Here is a 20,852-nt window from a genome sequence, read left to right on the forward strand (position 1 = left end):
GTGGAACAGTGTTATGGTACCAATGGGATGAATAAAGCCAAAAACTAGTCGTCAGTGTTGAAAGACCAAAATACAAACCAGTAAAATGCTTCTCAGGACAGTTAGTGGTGCCTTCAGTGACACCCTAAAAAGGGCAGACTGTATGTAAGACCCATGAAAAAGTATCACTTTCAATACCAACTTCAAAAACAAGATCATAGTATTTCATTATGTATAGATATATATATATATATAATATACTCATTTCTTTTCATATATAAATCTACTATGAACAGACAGTAAATACACAATTGTCCATCATTATACAAAGTAGAAACATTTGCATCCCAACCCTCCCACAAAAACCCTGAATCCAGAAAACATAGTCATGTAATGTCCACTAAAACCAGAATCTGTGTCAGCTTTACAATGTAACAGAGAGACTAGAGAGGGGGGGACGTGAACAAACATGAACAAAACAACAGGACAACACATTGAAAAGTAGAAAAGAATGAAGATGAGTAGTCACTGACAAATGTGTGTGGCAGGAATAATCAGGAAATCTATGTCCTATGTACAGTAAACAACAGTAAACACCACAGCACTCTGGTTCCTGTTCACTGAAAAAATACATTAAATGTGATTAGTCTGTAGAAAAAACAAAAACAAAGGTGGGAGGTGCCACACACAAGTTGGAAGGATGGTTACAGACAGGAAGTTAACTTCTGTGACTGTTTCTTCAGACATAAAATACTACAACTATGCTGGTGGCTGGTGTGTTGAATGGTCTGGCTAGTAGTGCTGGGCTCTGATAGCCAGTTAAGTTTAAGTTAAGTCAGCAAAGAATCCAACTTCATTCAGCTGAGAGCAAAATTAAACTAACCAATCTTTGACTTCTGTCTTCTTAAATATTAAGATATTTATTCAGAATGAATAAAATGTTTTTGAAACCAAACCTCACAGGAGGATTCAGACTCCGGGGCAGAATCTGAGCTACATGTGCTATTCACAGTTGCAAGGATGTTCATTACGCATGGGCTTATCACACTGCCTGTAGCACTGGTCGAGAGAAAAGGTCGATTAATAAAGACAAAAAAAAAACTATAAAAATGTGTACACGCTTGAATATTTATAAAGAGCAGCTTGTGCTTCACCGTCTATTAACAGATGTACACACACCTGCCTCACAGCACCTGACATTTGGGGAGCAGATGTGCTTAACAAGGGGCTGGAGATGTTAAACCAGCTGTGAGCGCCTGTGCGGCCCCAGAACACCCCTCTGGAAAATCCCAGGTGGTATGGTCATTGTTACCACGGAGATACAGTTGTCTTAAAGAGAGGGTTGCTTCAACAAATTGGCCCATATGAGATTAATCTCTCTCTATCCCTCATTACTCTGCAAAAAGTGAGACAGATTCTAATGTGAAAATGACTCAACAGAGATGAAGGTCCATCATGCTTCGGCTTTGCTATTGTCTAACTACTATATACAGTTTCTGGTACAGTGCCTGCTACCTAATGCTGATGCCTATCAGCATTAAGGTATACTATGTGTATGGTTGTTTTTTCTGTCACGTTACACCCCACCTCTCCCGGTCCTCTGGCTACGGGACTGTGTCTGATACATACACCTTTAACTTCCTTTTAAACTGAACCACCTCCAACTTGTGGCTGGGAACTACCTTCTAAACTGAGATGATTCAAAATAAGGGGGGAGAAAGAAAGATGAAGGGGCAGGGAGAGACAGCAGGCTGCTTGCAGAGAATTATAGGTAAACATGCCAAGGTCCACCAGTCTATGTGCCAACAACATGCAGGCAGTGGATGTCTTGCCAGGATAGAAATGCTTAAGGGTGTTGGGGAGAAGAGGCCTTGTTTCCCAAACCTGTTTTTTAAGGCAAAGCTCTTTCAGTAGAGTTCAATGAAAAATCCACCAGGTTTGAAAAAAAAAAAAAAAAGGCACGGGCACACAGTCTTTCACTGTCAGTCATTTTGAAATCAGAACACCTGCTGACTTTTCTCATCGTTTCAACCACCTTGAAGAAAGTCGACCGCTTTGTTCGATTCATCCGGATATCTTAAAAGAGCAGGAATGACTCATCCGTAGTGCAGAATCACAATCACATTATCTCTGGTGGTTTTCCATGAAAGTGAGACGATGAAGATAAAGCACAGAATCATAAGAAAAGAAGATGACTACAGATCGTCTGCGTATGGTTCCGACTGGCATTCAAAAAGTACATCTTGTCTAGTGTTTTAAAAGCACTGGCACTCGAGGCTGTCATTGTGGGATGGCCGGGCCCATCCTCTTATATCCAAGGTCTTGAAGAGACAATGCAACACATTTACGCTGATCAGTCTGTGCACTGCTGATCAGCGAATGCATCGCTCTTCTTCAGTGTTCCGTTTTCCTTTGAGCGCCACTCTCGTCAGCTCTGCTTGTTCTCTCCCATAATAAGATGCCAGCTTGATATGGCAGGGGCGAGACATGGGAGAGGCATTGAAATTGACACTGGCTGGATGAGGACACTGTCAAAGATGAGGACTGGTCTGAGTGGTCAAAGGCTAGGGATGAGTCTTTACATAGGAGCTTCCTCTTCCATTGGTTCCTCTTCAGCCCTGAGGAACAGATAATAACTGTTGTAATATTATGTGTGTACAGTACCATGACTGTATACTTTATGGACTGTACATGCTATTATAAAGAAGTCACTTGCATACAACAATAGTACAGTAACCATAGTACCGAAGAAAGATAGTAAGAGGCAGCACGAGGTTCTTGAATGGACACTTAATTCAGCTCATGTAATACTTAGTACACAGTCACTTGTAGGCCATCAAACCAAAACAAAGAGCTTGAAGAGACAAAGAGCTGCAGAGTTAGGTGTTAACTATCTGTGGCGCCATCACCTTTCACATTACATGTAAGTCATACGATTCAATGTTATTTTTTTATTGTGACAAGACACTTGTACGCTTATTTGCTTTCTTGAAGAGAGTGAGATGAGAAGACTGATACCGCTCTCATGTCTGTACAGTAAATGTGAAGCTACTGCCAGCAGCTGTTTAGCTTAGCTTAGCACAAAGACTGGAAACAGAGGGAAACAGCTAGCCTGACTCTGGCCGAATTAAGGTAACAAAATGCATCCTACCAGCTAACGTTCACTAATTAACATATTATGAGTTAAGTGTAAGGAATGCAGTGTGTTGTCACCGTGATGTTGCCAGGCAACCAGCGGAGGCTCCATCTAATTCACGGCAAAAAAACTAATACGCGGATTTCACAAAATGTTTACTATTCCTTTAAACGTACAGTCATAGAGAACTACTACACATACAGCAACACCATTTACCTCTTTCCAATGTGCTTGTTGGCGACAGACAATGAGGCCATAGCGGAGACAGTCTCAGCTTCCTCTGCGTCACGCCGAAGGACTTCGCTCAGCGAGCAACCGAGTGTGGAGGCGGAGCGTTGCAGTGAGCGCCAGTATTTACCTACAAAAGACCAGGACAGGGTCAAAGTCTAATTCTGTGCACATTGCTGAGAGATTTGATGTTTGCGGCTCTACAGGTTTTACACGTGGACTAGTTTTACTGAGCTTTTTTTATATTAATGATTGTAATATTTACAGATGCTCAAAATATCAAAATTGTCGTCAAACTAAACTCACTTAAACCAAATATCAGTCAGTGGGATACATCACATAGATGCTTATGCATGTTATGTCGAGGTGTAAATAATTCACTCACTGTGAATTTCAAGAACTTTCTCCATAGACTGGACAGCGTTGGCATTCGGTCTCTGCTGCAGTACCTCGTCAGGAATGGGGTCCAACTGAAACGAACAGAAAATAACATCAAACACTTCCTCTTAAAAAAGCTTAAAAAAAACCCCGGCGCTGCATGATTTGACCACTGGCCACGTCTTTGAGATTATTTAAGACACTTAAGACACTTGCTGAAATGCAACTGCTGCAGGGCAGACAACTTGGCACTGGTGGCATTGGTACTGAACTGGGAACATCGGCTAAGTGCATTAAACGTCTCAAGGCATGTTTTCGATATAGTGGGTGCGACTGGATATGTATTTTTATGAATGTGACTGACAGGTGTTCAGAAACCTCACTTGAACTAATGCGGTTCCCTCCTTGTTTAAAGGATCACTTTTGAATGTGGACCACAGCCCCGTGTTGAATCACTCCAAGAGGTGGGGAACGAGCTCGAGGTGCTGACACAATAGAAAATAGGCCTGCAGATGCACACCTCCTCCCACTCACCGAGAGCTTCGCTACTCTTTGACACAAACTACAATGTGCGCTTTGTACTGTGTCCCACTCTAAGGACACATACTAGAGTACGCAGATGCACACACATGGAAACTGCTTGCTCACACAAACACACACACACACACACACACACACACACACACACACACACACACACACACACACACACCTCAGGGAGCACAGCTAAACCTATGAAACTCTCCAAGCCACAACTCAGAGGAAACAGGGCTATTCCCCGGCGGGCCTTCCCAACCCGGAATGATTCAATTTCCCCTTTGGCCGACTGCACATACGACACTTTCTCATCCCATTTTGTCAAACAGGCCCATTCAGCTCCACATTCCAACACAGACGACATGCATCCCTTTTTCTGCTCTATCATAACCCCAACGAAATAAAGGACCAACTGAGAAACATGTAAATTTAGGCATAGAGAAAAATAAAAAAGAGGTTTGGCCTGCAGTTTGGGAGCAGAATGCCAGAGAGAAGAGGAAAAAGTCTTTGTCGCTCGGTCTTGCTTGGCCCCGGCTGGAAGTTTTCTTTTAATTAAAACAAATAGTGTGTGGGAGGGGTTCACGGGGGCCGAGGGAAGAGGCAGTCTGGGGAGAAGGATACTTTAATCCTGCTGTGGCACGACAGGCTACATCATGCACACAGGAACAGACAGAGGTGCGTGCACACAGACATATACATGCAGTTTGTGCATGAATATTTACATTGGGTTATTTGCTGTTAGGCTGACACTCTAGAGCAACATACAAAAATGTCAGAGAGAGGAGTGGGCTTAATTGTCTCATGTGCTATAAAGACATGACAGGCAACCTGTACATCAACCCCTCTACAGTTCAATAGTTTATCCATGTAATCACTCAAACCCAACCTTATTATTTTACATTGCAACAGTTCCAATCAGGAAGCAAGAGGTAAGCCCTCAACTGCTGCTCCATCAACATAAAAGTGGTAGTTTCTTCTATAGCGTGCAGATGAATGCTCTACAACAATTCTATTTCTCAAGTGATGGTCTAGTTCTACTGTTTACCTCATGATTGTGAAGCAAAACGCCCACACCAACGCAGCCCCTTGAGTTTTTGTAACACAGGACTTCAATTGTGGCAGAGGGGAGACACAGCAGTTATTATTCATCAGTTATTCATCCCTCCCATCCCCAAATTTCCCCAGCTAGTCTTAGGACTCCAACCATCAATCCTTCAGTCAAAAACGTACTTCTCCAACCTGCAGGCCACAGCCGCTAACTTTTCACCATAAGCCTAACCAGTCCCAGTTCAGCCCTGCCTAGTCCAGACTAACCCAGCTCCCTGTCAGCGCAGGGTCAGGGGTTCTCTGGGGTTTCGTGGGGTTCACCTCAGAGCAGAGTTGGACGGGGGCAGCCTGTCAGCTTGACTGACAGATGGGCCTCACGCTTATAAACTTTAATGGCTCTTGTCAGGGTACTCCAGGGGGCCCCCACCTGGCAGGTATGGCAAACACACACATTCACACACACAGACATGCGTGTGCACTATATACAAGCACACATTTGTCTGCACACATCATCCATAGCGACGTTTCTGTTTATTTGAGTTTGTGGTCCTGGCTGACCTGCACTACTCCATCTCCATACCATCAGATGTGCTGCAGTCCTTGAGAGAGAGCGAGAGAGAAATGCCCTTTAAGAATAGTTTGCTGTCACCATGTGGACTGATATCCTGAAGAAGTCTATTTCTCTGTGTGACAGAGCCGTCCGGCGCACTAAGTCCCAGCCAACAAAACTGAGACACCATGGAAAGCTATGAGCCGGGAGTGAGGAATGTGCCCCGGTAAAAACATTCCTGAGGGAGGCTGAAACCAAAACAGTGGAAAGAGGAGGAAATCCACTTGTTCAGCAAAAGAAAAGTGCACAAGGCATCCATTGTTTACTGTTGTGTCCCTGTGCATATGTTGGCGGTCACTAAAACCGGTTGATTATGTTATGCTAACTGAACGAGGTAATGATGTGTATTGTGCAAAGCAGGCAACCTTTTCGGAAAAGGGTGTAGGTTTGCCTTGTAGTCTGGGGGGTGGTGGTGAATAGTCAGGCCCAAGGGGGGACAGGTGAAGTCGAGCATCTTACTGTAACTGGAGTGTAAACACACTGAATAACCTCATTGACAGCTGGTAACAATTAGCATATTAGCCTGTTGTTTATCAAATAATTGCTAACAACCGTGGTTCGAGCTGGGCCAACATCTGTTTGCGAGCAATCATCAATTAGTCCCGAGTTCAGAGTTGACTAGTGTAGTTGCCAATGCATCATTCATAAGCTATTTAACTAAAAAGACTTCACGATTACGCACTACAGTGGTGGGGGTGAATAAAAGAGCCTGTAAAGTCCATTCAGCAATTTTCATCCCTCTCTTTCCCAGCTAATTTGAGCTGCTTTCAAAGGAAACCTAATGCTCATTATAGCAAAAGCTCGTCTTAACCTGCCAATAAAAGCACAGATATATTTCTCACACTAGCAAGCAGTAAAACACTGGAAGTACAAGCAACACAGGAGGTGAAGAGGATATAAGGAACAACTTTAAGATGTTTTGGCTCCAGTGTGAAGGCTGCCAAAATCTGCCTTTTTAGACTGCAACACAATAAAAGCACTACTTATATAATAAATAAAATTACCCATGTGTGATTTCTTAACTATTTATTTTGCCCTTTAGGGAATATAAGATACACCAAACTGGCAGAACAACAGACTTACTGGCATATACAGCTTCATTCAACCCATATTTTATGGTTAATGCTACAGTACACTGTATGCTATAGTTAGATAGTTATGGTGACGTCTTGGGCTCTGGACACTCGCAGACAATACAAACCCTCAGGCAGTTTGAAGCTTCATAAACAAAAGCACAGCTGACCAGCTAATCCAGCTGTGGTCCCATGCCTGGGCCTACTCATTCGCTCCATTCACACTCAGCCAACACACACACACACACACACACACAAAAAACTAAAATATATCCTCTAGAAATAACCCACTCAGTGGACACATTCAAACAAGTCCAAAATGAATCTGACTGTTGGCTACGTGTTGCTGAACCTGGTTAGTGAGGCTACAGGGCCGACTTAGACCTCAAATTTAATGTAATCTTCTGTTTCTTCCTCTGATTCCATTTGCCATTCGAGGCCATTGTCGGACCTTGTCAACAAATGAAGAAAAACAAAAAAAACGCCAGGCCTTTTATCTCTCCCTCTGGCTCAATCCCTCACTGACGTTTTCCAGCTACATTCCAAGTCCATTACAGAGACCTTCGCTGAGATTATGATAAAAACACTTGCTTCCTGCCATTTTGATCTGATCAGGGACATTTTAGGCTCTGATTTTTTCTTAGCTATCAGTTATCAAAGCTCCACACAACTGAAAGATCTGCCTTTGTTCCAACAGCTGACATCACTTGCCGCCAAAGAGCCAACCGGTGCAAGTCATGAGAACGCCATACTTAACAAGTCAACAGCATCTACATTTGTGCTGTTCATCACTTTATCAAAGCCATCATCTGCTAATGAGGCATCCTGTAGAACTCTTTCTCTCAGGCTGCTCTCATGATATGACTTGTATACTGTACAGGTTTAATTCAGAAGTTCACTTGAGACCATGGTTGGTGTTCAATGTGAAGCATGTTGCATTCTAAAATAAAATGGATAAATAATGACAATATCTGACAAATATTTTTGGACAATACTCTAGGTACAACTCTCAAGCGCTTTCAAAAAAAACTGCATGTGATTAAAATCCATTCGATACCTTTCCAGGCTTTGAAGACCTGCGTAGGTAATGCACTCTGTACAGCAGCTTTATAACAATAGTTTCCTCTCTCCCTACTTCAAATGATAACTCCACTTCCCTTTATTATCTGATCCCAAGGCCCAGACTGGCCCTGCTGGAAGAGGTGTGAGGGTAACCATTTTCAGATGTGTACCAGTGATGGGGCCCCGGGTGCTCGGGTGAGAGGGGTGTCCTGCAGGGCTGAGGCAATTGACGCTCCGTGCCTCCTGCCTATTTTCAAATTTTCAGCTCCCTATGGCACCCATCCAGTGACCTCTTCCAAACCCCTGCCGAGGCCGGTGCTCTGCAGGCTGCTGAAACCTAAGAAGCAAACCCCCTGATCCAATTCATTATTTTTGCAAGCAAGGCGGTGTTGTGAGTAACGAGCGTCCTTCAAACTGGTCCTGAGTACAAACCTCCGTGACAGCAAAAAGCAACCGCCCAGCCGAAGTGTCCTTGAATTCCTGAATCCTTACCAGCTGTAATGGCAGAGTTACTCTATGTAACTTTGAGTCATTGGTGGGCACAGTGCAGGTAAACAGAGTTAGGTTATGAGATTAAGCCTCTAGTTTGTACATTTCCTCTCTTATACAAAACCTTACTCCAAACAGAGCTGATGATTTCTTTGACAGGTTTGGTACGTAGCAGTGCTCTCCTCTTCAGAAGACACAACCAGGGGTTAATATCATTCCCAGCATGTTCCACAGTGCTTTAACTAAGCCCCAGTCTGACCAGTATCACTTTCCTGCGCGGTTCATCTGTCTGCACTGGTCAGTGTCTTCATGTTCCACAAGACGGTGGACTGGATGGTCGCAGTGACCGAGTTGTATTAATGTGATCCTATGTTATTGTTCTGTTTGTTTTGCTCTGACTCCAAGAACCACATGGAACAAGGCCATGCAGGTTTTTACGATTCCAAGAACTCATTTATAGCTCGAGCTGTCTGCACGGCTGGAACAAGAGGCCTAGCAATGCACAGATACCAGCTTCAACAAGGCACATTCAGATTCAGAGCTACACTTTTTTGAGTACCTATTCAATTGATTACTTTCATACTCATAGAGGCTTGAATACATTCATATGGCATAAATTTGACAGAATGTAACAATCTATACCACGTTAGTGTAACATGACCTTCATGAGCACTGATGTTCAGCCATATTAAAACAAAGACAATGGCAAGAGCAGCAATCTTTACAACCTTAACTGTCCCAAGATGTTTGCCACTGACTGCATTTTAGAACAACACCAACACATTGTTACACCACATTATGATGACCATATGCACTCAAACTAGTCTCACTTTATGCTCTGTAAGGTACTGTACACACCTAATGAGAACTGTAGACCCACACAAGTATAACTGTTCTAAATGTCTCACCAGGCAGAAGATGATGACTTTAGCTCAGGGTGTTCTTGCGGCTAGGTCTGCAGCAATACATGAGAGTCGTCAGTTTTTCAAAATAAATGAATTTAATGAAAGAATGTCAGTCTGGATATTCACTCTTGATGGTGTGGTGCTTATTTACTAGGCATTCTTGGTGTTGACTGACTTTACTTTTAGCTTGTATGGCTGAGATAAATGTACCAAGTACAACATTTGCTCTCTTTACTTCATCATTATTTCAAGGTCTCCCTTGTAAAAGAGATCCTTGATCTCAAAAGGATAAACCTGGTTAAACAAAGGCTGAATAAAAAAATAATAACAAAAACATTCTCTAAAGAATGAATTAGAAAATAGGTTTCAAAGTGTGTGTGTCAAACATGTCAGTGAAACTCCACCATTCACATTGAATTGAACTGAACTGAATTGGAACGACTCTAAATACAGTTTTGAATGCATTACAAAACACACTGAGGGTGGAGAGAGATCAGAGTACAGAGAACAGAGTTTCAGACAATAGATACACTCATGAAAAAATAACTCGAGGTACCAAACAGCCATCCCACTTCTCTCTGGCTGTATGCTTAAAAGTGTATTTTTGTCCTGTTCATTAGTGGTCAGGGATAAAATCGATTGTGAACAAAACAGCACCAGATTACTAGTGGACTTTAGAGACACACTCTGATGCCAGGCATGAACTACAAGCTGGCTGAGTTGGCTCGAGATGCAGCCTGTCCATACGGTATCTGGATACAAGACACTAGTGCTGAGACACAAGTGTGCTTTGTACTGTAAATTCTTCTACACAAACACTCACACCCTCTTCTCTTCCCATAAAGCGCTATAATCCTTGTTCTCTACCACAATTCAGTAGTCCTTTAAAAATAAAAGCACTGAGATATCTTGGACGCATAATCTGGGGGGGAGAAAATGAGACTTAGCAGCCTGTCCAAAAAAGCACTCCAGCCTCTCCATTAACTGGCAGAAAGGAGTGGGCGGCTTTGAGGAGTTGCTATTCTGTTGTGCGCCATGAATCACAGAGCGCCGATGTTTGTTCGGTTCCACGGCCCAACCTACACACTCCCACAATTAACCTTCTGCCTGGAAATCCTCTCCCTCTGACGTGTTTGTGCGCGTGTCTGTCTGTGTGTAGCGTATGTGTGTGTGTGTGTGTGTGTGTGTGTGTGTGTGTGTGGTGTTGACTTCCTCTCTGAGTGGTAAAGAGAGCGCAAGATAACATGGAGAGACGGCTTTGGCCAAGACAAAAGAGTACTCTTGTCCTGTATTTTTGTGTTAATATATCTGTGTAACAGGGCCTTCAAATCATCATGCTACACCTTTACTGTGTTTGGCGGTTTAAGTCATTCTTGTTACCATCTTGGCTTGAGTGTTCATTCAAAAGGAAATTTGTTTAAGCACCATTGATGTGAGTCACCCAGTCTGGGGATAGAAAATCTCAGTTCCCTGAGATGTAAATATTCAAGGCAAGAGGTGGAGGCTTCAAGCCTCAGAGGGGAAAAAAAATATTATTAGAATTTTATGCACACTTATTTGTAGCATGTTGATTTTCAAAATGTGGAAAAGTTACTTGCATAAAGAAATGCAGCCAGGACTAAAAGTTTGAAGCAAGTTGAGTGCATTATGGAAACTTCACACTGACCGCACAAATATACCAGACGCTCTTCATCTGTCCCTCATGTTCACTTCAACACAATTTAAACATAGAAACTAACTATACTAATAAAGCTCATTAATGCATTAATTAATGATAACAGACTTTTAAATCAACTTACTTGCCTTTGCATTTTATATTGCCGGCATTAATATGAACTTCCAACAATCCAACATTACAGTTATATGCAGCTGCCATTGTAAACCTCAGTCCCTATCTATTCTCACAGCAGCCATAGATTTAGTCCAGTCTTAGTGCCTTGCTGGAGGTTATTTAGATAGTAATTTATGAGGATATTTTGACGGTAATTTGTCCCTCCTCCTCTCGGTTCTCATCTTACCTCATTGCCAAGCAGAGCGGAGACGCAGGCTTCGGAGGCATCACATATGGCCGTGAGGTCATGACCCCCCTCCAGGGCAAGCACCAACCGACCGCCTGCCAGACCCATCAGCTGCCTAGTCAGGTAGCCAAAGCCTGGACACACAGGAAATGACAGCAGAGAGAAAGCAGAGAAAGAGAGGGAAGGAGAAAGAGCAGGAGAAAAAGAATGAGATGGGGGAGCACTGCAGTTCAAACTTCCTTTCTGGATATTGATCAAAGAAAGAAAAAGGGGGTTTGAGCATGGATGAAAAAAGGGGTAACTGCATCGAGGAGAGGGAGAGAGAGCACTGTGGATTTACTAGAGTTACAAAAAACAAGCCATAATATGAGCCAGGTTTAATTTCAATAAATACAGCTTTGCATTTCGGCTGGGTCACAGTCTTTGATCTTTCTCTTTCAGGAGGAGGGGAGTTTTAATATGTGCATTCAGCCATACTTTCTTCTCCTCGCAATTCTACCCATATCCCCTCTTCCTGCAATCCTCTCTAAACCACCCCCTTCACAACCAAGACCCCTGCTCTTTTTTGAGATCTGCAGGATGGTTTTAGAAAAGCTCTTGGCTGGCACGCCAAGGGCTCGATCTGAATACACAAGTCAGAGGCACAAAATAAACACAGAGGTGTGTGTTTGTGCATCTGTGTGTGTCTGTCACTCTTTCCTGCTTTAAAATTTGTGTTGCATTACACAGGGAGAAAATATGAATGAGATTGCAATAAAATGTGTTTATGCATCATTAAAAGTTCTTTTGAGAATTTTTATCAATGGTTTAGAAAAAAAGAGAATTAAAAACTGGGAAGCTGTGGTCGGCACTTACATTTGGCTGTCAGTTTGTATCCTCCCAGGGGTGGAGCATGTCCGTCCACCGCATCAAAGCCTGAAGATACCAGAACCACGTCTGGGGCGAACTCGTTGGCAATGGGCATAACCACCGTCCTAGAGTAACCAACAGGAAAAACATAACGTCAACAAAAAGATGTATTTATGGTGGAGATTGTGGCTTTATTTAGGACACTTTGTTTGACAACAAGAGCATGTGTGCATTTGGTTTCTGGCTTGCTGTCCTCCACAGGAAGGCCAGGAAGCAGGGGTAGTTTAAAGATTCAGTGTCTCAAATACAGCTTGGTGAGGTTGAACCTTGTCCTCCTAGTCTCCGTACCAACATGCCCTGTTGAGTCACATCTTTCTGAAGTCACGCTGCATTTCATTAACAGTTATTCATGAAGCTGTAACTTCTATTTATTAGACCGGCTGAATGACAGGATGGCTGAGCCACCACCAAACATGAACTGCTCCAAAATACATGAAATACATATTCGGAGACAAGAAACTGCTGCTCCACAGGTGAATATAAACAGTTTGCTTTTTTTTTTGCCATTTCATGTAACTGTGTCAAAGGATGTGAAATTCACAGCTAAACATACGGGGAGATTCAAGGGCCACAAGAGCTGAAGCACTAGGGCAACTGTAGAAGTGAGACTTTGGTATTTTAAGTAGTATTTCAACCAAGTCCCATAATCTGATAAAGCTACACCTACCTTAAAAAATATTAAACACCGTTTTTCTTTTCTGCCAAACAATTGGTAAGTTGGGGAAATATGAACTAAGAAGAATGACCAATGTGCTACAGGCAAGCTAAGTGCATAGTGAACTAACCCTTACCCACCTCTGATGGGTAAAAGAGGACTGTTAAAATATATATATGGAGATATGCGTTCAGTGAGCTTACTGTCCTTCTGATGATGATTGTGGTACATGGTGTAACCAGCCGGAGATGCTACATGTCATTTTTGCTCTGTATTAGTCGCTGTATTTTCAATTCTTTTCAATTCAAAGGCTTTTCTCTCCCTTTTATGGTTTTCAAAGCAAACATCCACCTAATGAGTTTGTATGTACAGTACGTGTGTGGCAGAGAAAATTATAGCATACACTTTTTGATGTGGAAAGTTTGGAAATTTGGAGACAGCAATACGCTACAACATCCTGAAGTAAAAAGGAGGAATGGAAGGGCAAATGTAATTGCATGTGTGCATGTGTGTTAAGTACGTAGGATAATTCTAACACTGGATGGGTGTGGTGAATGAGGGCTGTTTGTGTACAACCTTCATCTAACACACAGCTGGTGGGGAGGGAGTGCTTGTGTGCAATGTGTCATACACATAAATCCAATCAACAGAGGGATACTGTAATGATTCACTGCAAGCTGTGGCTGGAAAATCCAGTCCGGTTTATATGATGACCCTGTTTGAAAAATAAAACGTGCACTATGTGTGTTTAATACTAAGATTGTTCAGGAAGATGCACAGGAAGATTAGATTAGATCACATTAGACTAGTTTGAATTAATCAGCTTCATTTTACTTAATTTTTTAATTAAAGAATGAATCCAATTATAAACCAAGTCATTTATGCATTGTTTGAAGTAAAAATAATCAAACTGTTGAAGTCTAAGTTTGGTTTAGTTTGGTTGTCTGTTTTAAGTGTATCCATAAATTAGGAATCAGTAATGAATTACTGAACTAGGCTACAATACTAGGGTTGGTACAATGGAGGCTTAGTTGACTTCGTATAAAAATATAATGTGTCACACTGATCCGGTTTAACATGATTTAGGATGTCTCAGTTCATAAATAGTTGGACTTCCCAGGTGGCAAAACAAGTGGTTCTCTCTGATTCGCTCAGGTTCTCCACAGGAATTTTTTTGGGGTCTGGGATACTTGGGCAAGCAGTGTTTTGGTGAGGTCTGCGAGTGACGGAGTACCACAGGGTTCCGCCGTAGGTCCCCTGTACTTTGCCGACCTCAGGAACACGGTGCTGGTTTGCCGGCTGTGGGCGAGCAGCGTGCCCTGAACTCCGGAGGCCACCGGTTTTTCCATCTCTTGTTCACCACCAAATTATAACCCTTAACTGTGCACACCACACCCCCCACCACAACACAACACTCATACATACACACAGCTGTCTGAGGGAGAGGTCGGGAAGTAGTATTAGGAGCTTTTTGGTAGTCCCAGACAGAAAGGATACACGGAGTGCGTGCGTCACTGTGTGTTAGCGTGCATTTGGCAACATTTCAGAGGAAAACGTCATGTGAAGATGAAGGAATAGGATAGAAGACAAAAGTTTCGGTGACAAAGACGGTAAAGAGAGCAGGAAAATGGAACCTGTAGGACAGGGGGTCTAGACAGAAAACATGGACTAAGACCGAGTGAGTAAGGACATGAATGAACAGTGAATGACAGAGGTGAAAATTATGTCAGCATGACAGCAAGTGCAAATGTGTTTATAACAGGTAATATGATCCGTTGTACCAATAGTTAATAAGCTTTTAATCAGCATTCAACAACACAAACTAGACAATTATGTGAAATTAACAACCACTCTGCTTAAAGAAGTTAATATTTCTCAGCTCCAGTTTCAGATTTTATACAGTTATGGGTTTTCTCCCTCTTTCTCCACCCACTCACAAACTTACATACACACACGGCCTTGGCCCATTAACATTTGGGCCACAAAAGACCCCACACTAAAGGGAGTTGGCCACAGGCGTGCATGTGGGCTGACACACGGCACAGGGGGAAACCTTGACCGCCAAGGATCCTTGAACTACTGCGGGCCCCTCCGCCTGCCCCCTCCCCCTTCAACCTTGAACACAGACAGAGACGGTTCTGGTCACAATGATGAAAACTGCTGGTGTCATCAGTTCCAGCCCCCACCCTCTGGAATAATATCCTGACATTTCAGGAAATAAAAACCCACAGTAATCAATTAGCTACTGGCATGAAGGCAAAGGGAAGACTAATAGTGTGTGAATCACAGGCTACGTATGTGGAGATGAAAAAGCCTTTCTGTTAATTAAGGGAGGGGAGAGTTTACGACTGAGCTGCGAGCTACGGGACATCCTGAGTGAAGAGGCTGCGATCTAAACCACCGCTGGCTCTCTCACGGCTAGATCTTACTGTGAGTGGAATTACTTGGGTAAGCATGTGGCATAAACTTTTGTTTAGTATTGTTTGGTTTACTTAGCAACAGGTGCAAGTGTCAAAGTATCAGCTGAGGAACGCCGGGCTTGGGCCTGTGTTTGTGTGCGTGACAGTGTGTGTGGGAATGTTGTGTGGTTATTAAACTCCAGCAATTTAGTTCATAAAGTTGGGTTTTAAAACAAAAAAGAGTGGTCAAAATCAATGCAGCAGGGGTCAAGCTCCAAAAACACTGGATCTGACACTTCTCATCTCCCATGCCTGACATAATCAGGGTTAGGGACTTTAGAAACCTCTTCCAAAGGATTTTTTCACAGGCTGAGTAGTCTTCCCTAAGATGGGTAAACTGATCTTGATGTGTAGAATTGGTGGAGTTCCCCTTTAAGCATTGCATGTAGTACATTGTATGCAGGACTGAAGATAACTATGCTTTCCAAATTAGGATGAGACTCATCTAACTTGAATAAATGCTGATTCTTAGTCAAACAAAGTCATATATGTGACACTACAGTACAAGCTGTGCTGGATATTGTGTGTCGATGGATTTAAGACTGAAATGAAACACTGCATTTGGGAGAACACAGACACATGAAACGTCAGTCTCACTGCCAAAAAACCCAGACCACCCTCTCTGCCTCTGTGCACACACAACATATCAAACCCTCTTAACATTGACTGTATTCCATAGACGACTAACCTCACCAGGCTAAACCTTTTTTCCATTTGCTCTGCTCCGACTAATTCGTCTTCCTCTGATCCTGATGATCCCATTCAGTTTTTTGCCAATTGCCATCCAACATGATTTGAAGTGCACACACATGTACTCAGGTTAATATAGCAGCCAAGGAAAACATCCTCTCCAGGGACTACTCATCTCATCTCTGCATAATTACTCTAGTACCTAATTTATCCTTTTCCACATCTTGATTACGCCTTCTAATCCAATGTGCTCCAGGTTTCTAACATGGACGGCAAAGGGTGAAATGTGGCATTGGTGGTTGACCACAGGATGTAGATAAGGCATTTAATATTTCAAAACAAAGTTTCAAGTATTAGTTCCTCATGTCTGTTTTGTTATCGTCCAGTAGAATGAACCAGTTGTTTCATATTCTAAAACACAACTCCATTTCTGCCAAAAAGATGCAGTAACACTTTAAGATCTTTGAAGGCTTCAATTAAAAAACAATACATATGTAGAGGGACAAACCTCTGTGGAAACTGGAGGCCAGGAAGGAGCCCAAACTACCTGGAGGTGCAGATGTGTAAACTGTAAGCCCGTGCCCACGGACCCCGGGAGCTACTGCTGCCATGAGTGATCTCGCAACAGCATTTTCTGACCCAAACAGCTGATCTGACAGCGTGGCAGGCATCGGAATACAGAAGTTCTACAGTTGAGAAAATGTAGTGGCAAAGGAAAGGGCTGTCTGACGGCAAGATGAAGCGGTGAAAATATTCTAAATATAGTGTACACGGTTATGGAAATTGAGGTGTTAAAATGTTCATGCACTTGTAAGTGGAAAAAGTATTGAAATATAATCTGAGTGATTGTTGAGTAAAATATGTATAACCATGTAAGGGTGAAGACTGGAATAATACTTGACTATTGACACTGTAAAACAACCTCTTAAGTAAAGGCTGCATGGGGGGAGTAAAGGCTGCATGGGGGGAGGAACACTTTGTCTGGCAGTCTCATATACGTATGGGGTGACTCTTGTTTGCAAGCAATTCAGAATTCTTAGGAACTAGAGATAAAGACAGATATCGTGTTTGGGTATTTTATTGCCATCATCTCACCGACTCTAGACAGCATCAGGTTTTCTGGTTGCCACGACAACATTTACACTGATATTGATTTTTTTTAAGTGGGCCTTTTTTTAGGTGGCTAAAATTATGTTTTGCTGCTGTGCCTGCCAGCAGCAGTACATTGCTTAGCTTCTTAGCTGCTACTCCTGCCTGCTTAAACTGGGGACGTGCCAACCGCCACCAACCCCACTTCCAAAAATCCAAACTATCCCTTTAAACCATTGTGCATTTTACTGTCCATATTAACCACAGATAATTACCATTACCTACTAATTCCTAGGTTTTTGATGGTTGTACAGTATTAAAATGCCATGAGTTGTTACCATTGGAGAGATTCAACCTCACCCATACAGTAAAGGTCCAGGCGAGGCCCACTTTTAGACTTTGCCCTTGAGAGGGAGCAGTGCTCATCAAACCAGTCAACAACAGGTTAAACTGCAGAGCTGCAAGGCTTTCCCCCTCCGTTCATAAAAAAAGGTTGAGGAGAGCGGGAGGGGAGAGAGCATAAGAGAGCGAAAAACTCACACACGCACACTTACACTTCAAAGCCCTGTCATCTGGTGCTGCGGAGAGCTGGTTTGAATTAAGTTTAATTCTCCTCCTCTCTCGTCTTTCCAAGTTCATGGCAGAAGAGGGAGTGAAAGGAGGAGGAGGAGGAGAGGGAGAGAGCGAGAGAGAGAAAGAGAGAGAGAGAGACGGTGCTTCTGGTTTTCATTAGGGCCAATTTTCTTATCTTTTTTCTCTGTGCTTTCTGGAGGCTCAGACTTGATCCCCTGCAAATGCAACGTGGCACAGGCCAGTGGAGGAATGGGAAGGTGCCGGCTGCAAGGCACGCATCCCCTCCTGAAGACAGAGAGGGAGGAAGAGGAGAGGACCACAACACACACACAGATAAACAATGAGACTGAAAGAGAGAGAGAGGCTGTGCGCATCAGGTGTCCATGAACATGTGTCTGTCTGCATGTGGTTGTAAATGTGTAAACACAGTGATGCAAAGGCTGCACGTGTGAGCATTTGTGCATCTGTTTCTCAGTGTTTTTGTGCATATTCATTCACCTTCATGTACGTTTGAGCCAGGGCCTTCTGCATTTCTATGAGTGTGTGCAGCATGGGCATTTGTATATACACATGACTATCCAGTAACTGTGTTACTTTGTGTGTACAAGCATGGTATATGCGTGTGTGTGTGTGGCAGATCTATGAGCTGTGAGGCAGTCTTTCTTCTGTCCTGTGGGGCCTATGAATTGTCCAATACTGCTACAGCCTCGGGGGATTAATGGCGCCAGGGTCTGAGGTGATACACACCCAAACTCTCGTTCTCCTTCACTTTATATCTTTTGGACCTCTTCCATAATGCAAAGAACTCTGATTTAATAACCTACAATTACATAAGCAGAACACACAAACACTGTACAAGCCTCTCCACATGCATGTTCACTCATATGGATGCACGTACCCCTGAACAAACATACACATACCGAAACTACTGTATAACAAAGTGGTTCCAGTTTTTTAACAGAGTTTAATGTTAACAGAGCTGGTTTGACAGAAGCGCAGTGCGTTACTGATCAACTTAAATATGCAACTCCAACAATGCCCTTACAAGAGTTTACGTGGCACTCCAGCAATTTCACACATGAAAATCAGTTCACTCATCAGGAGAAGTACAACACAGCCTGTGACAGCAGTTGTATGATGTCTCCTGTGGCTCTGAAAAAATAAGCTCAGCTTGGGCTTGAGACTTACATTTTTTAACCAAAAACCTGCATGACGAACTGGAGATGTGGTGTGAGGGGCATTTAGGGTTAGGGTGGGTGTATAATGAAAGATGCTATTGAGTTGCATAATGGGAAGTATTGCATGATCCTGTGCTTTTGGTGTGATCCAGATCCTACAGGTCAGGATATCTCAGCCTCTGCTGCCTCAATTCTGACCATTCTTTATCTAATCTGTCTCTTGATAGTCCACTTCATGGAAGTGCAATACTAAATTGCTTATTATTAACAAGTTTATACTGGTTAATAATAAACAAGTTTAAACTGTATTTTCTGAGGCAAATCAAACCAGCAACTCTCAGAAAGTGTAGAAGTGTTTGAATGTTTTTTAATCTCAGTGTATTTTGATTTCAATCCAAACCAAAATTGCAATGACTATAAATAAATGTAGTCATTTGGATACCTCTGATGGTCTAGCTCAGAAAGGACTCCCTTCAACCACCGTTGTTAGTTATGGAAGGTGCTGTATTTTCAGAGTTCATTAGATACTGCACAGTTATTAGTTTGTATATGTGTTATAAAGGTTAGTGATATTTAATTTATGTGAATAATACTCTGCTTTGTGTATCAACATAGATGGAGAATAGTATACCAACTTGTGTGCGAGGCATACTGCACAGGCGACTGTCTTCAGTGATGGATTATAAATAATGTCTGTATGTTAGGTGGTTGTCATCAGTGCATATGCACACAAGGGTAGAAAGAGGAGGGTGGGGAAGGAATAAAAAGTGAGAGAGGCAGAGAGAGAGCACACAGGGGTCTGGGGTGCATTAACGGGCTAAGGTGTGCTTCCGGGGGCTTGCGTGCCGAAAGCTGTGAGAAGACAGTGGCCTGTCGGTTTGATGTGTTCGGCTCAGGCCAGATGGACACACCGTCGCAAACATGAGTTCATCTTCAAAGAGGGCTGGAACCAATCCAGACCTGCTCCTTACCAGCTGCATGAACTAGAAATGTGTTTGAGACATGAACATGTCTGTGGTGAGTCCATGCCTGTACGCTTCTAGGCCTTTCAAGCTGTGTCTGTGTGTGTCTGTGTGTGTGTGTGGGGGGGTATAAATAGCCCCAGAAAGTGGACCTAAAAGAAATCAGGCTGGGCATGAGCAGGAGCTCCCTACCTCCCCCCCAGTAGATTTTGTCAAACTATTGACTGCATTGCTGTCCCTCCAGGACACTTTCAAAGCAGACATTTAGCATCATAAGGGACTAAACCTACAGTAAGACCATTCAGTCGCAAATCCTCTGTAAAGAAGCAGTGATATCATTGTCTTACCTAAATGCAGCCAGGTACTCTGCATCACTCATGGGAGGCTCCAGTCCTCCAGTAAAGGCCATGTTCACGTTGAAGCCTACACCTGCTCCACTGCCCACCTACAACACACACACATAAACACACATGGCTGGGTTACGTTGTCTGCATAAGTTCAAACAAACAGGTGGGCGGGCAGAGAGACAAACTAGTGTTCCTTCCCACCTCGTCAGGTGCTCCGCTGCCGGGGAAGAAGTTCCCATCGTCGTAGCGATGCAGTGACAGGTAGAGAACACTGGGGTCTGTGTAGAAGGCCTGCTGGGTGCCGTTACCATGGTGAACATCCTGGAAACATCATAAAGGGAGGGAACAGGTTAGGGCAAAGTCTTACGCAGAAAGTGGGAAATTGAGTGACTAAGAAAGGAAGTAAGACTATTCTCAGCATAAATGTCCTTTACAGCTCAGACTATTACAGCTCAAACAATCAACTAAACACTAGAGACATAACAGAAGCTTGTCACCAAAAGGACATCAGATGATTTGGAAAATGGA

General features: G+C 43.0%; 1 protein-coding gene across 1 annotated transcript in view; it reads right to left on the reverse strand.

Moving 5' to 3' along the window:
* Positions 1–2,549: 2,549 nt before the first annotated feature.
* Positions 2,550–20,852, reverse strand: part of hdac4 (histone deacetylase 4) — a 46,433-nt gene continuing 28,130 nt past the window's right edge. The window contains exons 19-25 of the mRNA XM_070914056.1: positions 20,526–20,645; positions 20,325–20,422; positions 12,318–12,436; positions 11,463–11,596; positions 3,729–3,813; positions 3,332–3,473; positions 2,550–2,597 (exon numbers count right to left, since the gene is read on the reverse strand). Of these exons, the coding sequence (XP_070770157.1) occupies positions 2,558–2,597; positions 3,332–3,473; positions 3,729–3,813; positions 11,463–11,596; positions 12,318–12,436; positions 20,325–20,422; positions 20,526–20,645 (738 nt within the window). The 3' untranslated portion in view covers positions 2,550–2,557. The remainder of the gene's footprint in view (positions 2,598–3,331; positions 3,474–3,728; positions 3,814–11,462; positions 11,597–12,317; positions 12,437–20,324; positions 20,423–20,525; positions 20,646–20,852) is intronic.

This window comes from Enoplosus armatus, chromosome 11 (genome assembly GCF_043641665.1).
Source record: "Enoplosus armatus isolate fEnoArm2 chromosome 11, fEnoArm2.hap1, whole genome shotgun sequence".
Taxonomy (NCBI): Eukaryota; Metazoa; Chordata; class Actinopteri; order Centrarchiformes; family Enoplosidae; genus Enoplosus; species Enoplosus armatus.